Genomic DNA, 5,917 nt, shown 5'->3' on the forward strand with positions numbered 1-5,917 from the left:
AGTCATCTATCAGTCCAAAGAGGTGCTACAGCGTTCAGGGAACTGGCCTTTGTCATGATGACAGGATGACAATTGGCCGGAGGTAGTGACCTCAGCAAATTGAAGCTTGGCTGTGGTTGCTGTGATAAATGATCTCTTTTTCCTGGGGAAGGGGGGCTGAAAGGCCCAGGGGAAGGCTCTGGGTCCCCCCACCCCACCTTCCCGTCAAGCATCTGAGCAGCCCATTCAAGAATTGATGGAACCGTTGACGCCCCGATAATGGCTTGGCGTACATCTTCTTCCTGGCCTCAATATGGTGCCCGGGCCTCAGCCTTGTGCCCAGGGCCTTGTGGGCAAGGTGAGGGACGGGGTGACCCAGGAAAATCCCGTTCCTGGGATAGCAGGCACAGAAACTGGGGGTGGCAGGTGAGACCTTGCTAAATTCCCCAACCCAAGCGGAGCAAAGAGTGGACCTCCTTGTCCTACTTCGCATGTTGTTCTGGAACTGCATGCCAGGCTGACGGTCCTAAGGTCCTGCGAACAGCTCAGAAGGCAGCAGAGCAAACAAACCGAGTCAATTTAATTAACCTGGAATTAAGGAGTGAGGACAATTAACAGTGAGAACAATTAACAAAGCGGAACAGCTTGCCTTCAGACGTTGTGGGTGCTTCATCACTAGGGTTTTTTAAGAAGAGATTGGACAGCCATTTGTCTGGAATGGTCTAGGGTCTCCTGCTTGAGCAGGGGGCTGGACTAGAAGACCTCCAAGGTCCCTTCCAGCTCTCTTCTGATTGATTGATTGAAAGCCTTGATTCTTTGGCTGGCCACAGCTTCCTTTCCACTCCACAATCTGATCTAGCTTTGACTTCTCAATTGCAGTAATAATAATAATAATAATAATAATAATAATAATAATAATAATAATAATAAAGTTGGAAGGGACCTTGGAGGTCATCTAGTCCAATCCCCTGCTCAGGCAGGAAACCCTATCCCATTACAGACAAATGGCTGTCCAGTCTCTTCTTAAAAACTTCCAGTGTTGGCGCATTCACCGCTTCTGGAGGCAGGTAGTTCCACTGGTTAATTGTTCTGTCAATAAGTTTCCCCTTGGTTCTAGGTTGCTTCTCTCCTTGATGAGTTTCCACCCGTTGCTTCTTGTCCTGCCTTCAGGCGCTTTGGAGAATAGCTTGACTCCCTCTTCTTTGGGGCAGCCCCTGAGATACTGGAATGCTGCTATCATGTCCCCCCTCGTCCTTCTCTTCATTAAACTGGACAGACCCAATTCCAGCAACCGTTCCTTGTATGTTTTAGCCTCCGGTCCCCTGATCCTTTGTTGCTCTTCTCTGTACTCTTTCCAGAGTCTCAACATCTTTTGTACATCGTGGTGACCAAAACTGCATGCAGTATTCCAAGTGTGGGGGGGGGAGGGAAAGCCCCTCTTCTCCCAATCTTTAGCTCATCCCTGTAAGACCAGACCCTCATATTAAGGGAGGCCCTTCCTTAAAGTTTGCCTCTTGAATCCATCAAGACATCCCCCTTAGAAATTAAATCAGTGCATGGAAGTGACGCGGAACTATTTTTATTTATTTTTTTACTCTGGAGGGGGGGGGGGAAAGGTATTTTATTTGTTTACAAAATGAATAGACCGCCTCAATCTCTGGACAGGCTAAACCACGAGCACCTTTGTTGACGATTGGGGGGGGGACCCAAAGTGAATAACCAAAAAGATCTTTTGCTAATGAACATTGACCTTAATCACCGTCCTTTTATTCCATCCTGCGGTACGAGGACCAATATTACAGGCTTGGGTTTGGTGGCGGGATTTCAAGATAATTTGAGATGGAGTGAGCTGAATGAGATGAGCTGGGGGCTAAATGTATTGTTATTTTACGGCGTTAGTACGAACACCAAATGTACGCAGTCTGAAACCCTTGTGGAAAGAGGGAGGGGGGGTGGTTGATGCAGTGTCCTTAAGAGACACCCAGAGTCCGGCGGAGTGACTTTTAAGGACCAAGCTCTGTGGAAGACAAAGAACAGAAACAGTAGGGGAGGGGGGGAACCCACATGAAGTATTACCAGCCCTGTCTTCTTTTGAAAAGATCCTTTTAACCAATTAATTTCCTCTGCACCACCACCACCACCCCCCTCCCAGCCCTTTCTCATCTCCCCAGGAAGAAACGAGAGCTGATGTTATCGTCCCCGCAAAGAAAATTGTTTTTGCCCGTTATCAGTCAAATTGATAACTAAAAACAAGGAGGGGTTGTAATCGCCCCACACTTCTCCCTGCAGGAAGCAGGGGTGTGTGTGTGTGTGCTTTTCCTAAACAGAGAAAATAAAAGATTTGCTGAATTAAGGAACGTCAACCTCGGGGCTTATAATAGGCTCCCGGTGAGGTCTTTTTTTATTTTATTTTGTTTTGTTTTGTTTTGTTTTAGGGAACCTCCGGCATTTGCTGACGTGGATTAAAGAGAATCTGCTGAAGGAGAGGCCTGAATTATTTGTGCAAGGAGACTCCGTGTGAGTACCCCTACACACACACACACACACACACACACACACTCACACACACCACACACCGAGCACGGAGACACAGCTTTCTGCAAACTGCGGCCAAGAGGCCCTCTCTTTCTAGGAAATTCTCTTGCCGAGGCCAAAGTGGCGAGGAAGCGCTGCTAAATCAGGGCTGTTGACTCCCTCTTTCAAAGCTTAAAAACCTGGCCAGTGCCTGTTGTAGGATCTGGCTGGATCTCTTTTTTTAAAAAAATGGCTGTAGAGAGGTTATTCATTTATTCTCTCTCCCTGGGCTGGGCTTGTCTCCCTAATCCTCCACGCCACACTGCCCTTGTCCGCGGGACAGCATCGTCGCTCCCGTAGCTGATGGCTTCGGTGGTGTCTTCACCACGGCGCCGTCCGCCTCCTACAATTAGCATCCTTTAAGAACGGAGGACTGCCTTACACAGCCTTTGTGGAAATCCTCCTCTTTTTCAAGTTCCTCCCACCCCTCCCACCCCCCTTTCCTAAATTTCCTCTCCGCAATGAAGCCAGGATGGCGTGCTTAGCATTCGTCCCCTCCATTCGGTGTGGGAGGGTGGGGAACGGAGCGCCAGGTGTTTCCCTCCCCCCCTGCCCCAATCCCTGGGGAAAACAATGGCTAGGAAGCCGACGGGATTCCTCTCTCGACCCACGATGCTGCTGGCAGCCCCTTCCCGGAGGCGCTGGGGCTGCCTGCCTGCCTGCCTTTCACCACCTCGGCTTCCCCCGCACTCAGTCCGCAAGGCAGATTTAAATTACAAGCATGATCAGGATTGTACCATGCCGCTGATGACGTTTCTGCCTTGGAGTGTTTTAGGAAGAGTATCTCTCTATTAGTCGCAGCCTATCCTGATGCTAACTGGAGTTGCTTGGCCTCCAGACCGTCTGGGCGGTAGCCGCCACGGACCTTCAAAATGAGACCACCCCCAAAACCTTAAGGTGGGAGAATCCAAAACCTTCAGGGGGGGGGAAGAAGCTTTAGTCCTTATGGATGTGAACTGGAGTTGTTGCAAATGGGTTGGAAGTGGCCAGCCCAGCCTGTAAGAAGCTAAGCAGGCTGGAGTAAATTTGTCGTTTAACCGTTGAGGTGGACCTGCTTGATGGATGTTGCCGGTTAGAGAGGGCAGAGTAAAGGCTGCGAGGAAGCCGTGAAAATTGAAGGGGTTGTTTTCCGTTGAAGACGATTCAAACCAGGAAGGGCGATAGGTCCCGAATACGGCAACATTTCAAAAGAAGGGAGTTCTAAAACATGAATTTAATACACTTGTGGAAAATAGATCTCGGCTGAACCGTGGGAGAGGTTTTTCGAAAGCGGAAATAGATTGGTGATGAAACCATTGAGGGAAGAAACGGTTTGAGGGCGCTCCCCCAAAACGTCCTACGACATGTATGTTCTTGGACCCCAAATCTGTTCTCTTAACAGCTTCTCTCTTTTCCTGTAGGCGCCCAGGAATTCTGGTGCTTATTAATGATGCAGATTGGGAGCTGATGGTATGTCCCGTTTCGGTTATTCGGAGGGTGTCTTTATTTTCTGGGGTGGCCCGAAGGGAGAGCAAAGGGGTTGTGGTGTCAGGTTTGGGGGAGTGCTGGATGCTGAAATGAACCATCAGGCCCCCTTCCCTGTCTTATTGGATTCCCACTGGGGTGCCCAGCCCTCTTGGCCACTTTGGGGCATTTACCCTGGATTGTGGAGGAGCAAAAGGGACTTTCCAAAGCGTCCCTTGAATGTCAGGTGCAAAGGATCAGGACCATAGGTTGAGTGGTAGTTCAGAAAGATGTATTGTTTAAGCTGATACACAAGAATCTGGTCAACCTATCGGTCAGCGCTAGATAAGGGTCAACAGAAAGAGTGAACTCTGGGTAAGATGGGCAGCCAGTAAATTTTGCAAATAAATAAATACGGGATTCAGTGGTGGCTGGACATGGATCCCTTGTGGTTGCGCAAGGATGCCAAACTGCTGACATATTTAACTCCGCCTTCCAGCTCTTTCTGCTCGTCTCCTACGTTGACTCTCCTTTGCTTGCTTCCTTCCTTCCTTCAGGGCAACTTGGACTACCAACTGCAAGACCGGGATCACGTGGTTTTCATCTCCACCTTACACGGTGGCTAGGCCGCCGGGGTGCGCGAAGGTGTGTATGTGTGTGTCCCAAAACGGCAACCGCAAAACTAAACAGCCTTTGAGAGGACGGAGATTCCCTCTTTTCTCCGGGTTGAGCCAACGTCTTCAGATTTTGGGGAGCGTTTGGACCTGCCTTCCTTCTGCAGGGTTGGATCCCAAGCTGGGGATTGGAAAGGTGTGATTCTGGAGCACTTTCTCTTCGTTTGTGGGTCAGGAGAAACCCCCCCCCCCAACCGTTTGTTGACTCTGAGAACTGACGAGGGAACCAAGAGGGCTGCAGTTGAGCCCTGTTGCAATTTGCAGTGCCTGTTTGTGATCAGGTGAACAAGAAGGCCCGTTTTTTCTCTCCCTAGCAGCCAGAAGAGACAATCCCAAGGGGTGGAGGGGATGGGGGGGGGCTTCTCTGCCTCGGATCCAGCCTTCCAGGCCTTAGGACCACAGTCTGCCTTTGCTTGCCTCCGTTTGATCTGCAGAGCCCCCCCCCCCCCCGACCAGCATTTCGGTAGCTGAACTGAAAAATCCTCTCTCTGTGCAGCCAACCCGCAAAGGCTTACTTTACATTTAGGACGTGGTGTTTATGTCCGTGCAAAACTCTGGAACGGTCCAGGGTCTCCTGCCTGTGCAGGGGGTTGGACTAGAAGACCTCCGAGGTCCCTCCCAGCTCTTACTCTGATTCCCCGGCTTGCCTTTTTTTGTACGTGTATTTTAAATAAATATGGTGCAGAACTCTCTTTGCTAATATGTCACCTGCTAAATCGTAGTTTGTGTATCCTTTCATCGGGGATGCTAAGGGCCCCGCTCTGTTGCCAGCTGCTGTAGCAATGAATAAAAAGGCTACCCCCGCTTGTGTGTTCTCTGCAGATCGTTATTGTGTCTTAATGGTTTCCTCAAGTGTGGCTAGGTCTGCCTAGAAGCAAAATGGCGGACCCTGTGTGGATTGTCTGTTTGAGGAAGAGCCTAGCCATTAAATCTTCCGAATTTCCCAAACGGAAGGGTTGAGGTGTTCTAGAAACTGGAGATCTAGCACGTCTGAAGGGAACCAAAGGCCGTCGAATGTTCAGGGCATTCGTTTATACGACCGAAAACTTCCTTCTCTCCAACCTGGTTTCATTTCTCAAAATGCTGCTCCAGAACTGAACATTCTTACACAAGGCAGCAGTTGTCACGGGAGGACTGAAAACTGAACGCATTTTGCAAATGTGAGATACAGAACGGTACTTCTCTCTCTGCGTGCATGGTTAAGTTCTGATTTTATTAGATTTTTTTTTATTTAAAAAATCATGATA

At 49.4% G+C, this 5,917-nt stretch overlaps 1 protein-coding gene across 1 annotated transcript in view; it reads left to right on the plus strand.

Annotated features, from left to right (window-relative positions):
- Positions 1-4,653, plus strand: part of URM1 (ubiquitin related modifier 1) — a 15,303-nt gene extending 10,650 nt beyond the window's left edge. The window contains exons 3-5 of the mRNA XM_015832100.1: positions 2,415-2,496; positions 3,954-4,002; positions 4,554-4,653. Coding sequence (XP_015687586.1) covers positions 2,415-2,496; positions 3,954-4,002; positions 4,554-4,622 — 200 coding nt within the window. The 3' untranslated portion in view covers positions 4,623-4,653. The remainder of the gene's footprint in view (positions 1-2,414; positions 2,497-3,953; positions 4,003-4,553) is intronic.
- The last annotated feature ends 1,264 nt before the right edge of the window (positions 4,654-5,917 follow it).

The sequence above is a fragment of the Protobothrops mucrosquamatus genome, unplaced genomic scaffold, assembly GCF_001527695.2.
Source record: "Protobothrops mucrosquamatus isolate PMUCROS unplaced genomic scaffold, P.Mucros_1.0 scaffold_302, whole genome shotgun sequence".
Lineage (NCBI taxonomy): Eukaryota > Metazoa > Chordata > Lepidosauria > Squamata > Viperidae > Protobothrops > Protobothrops mucrosquamatus.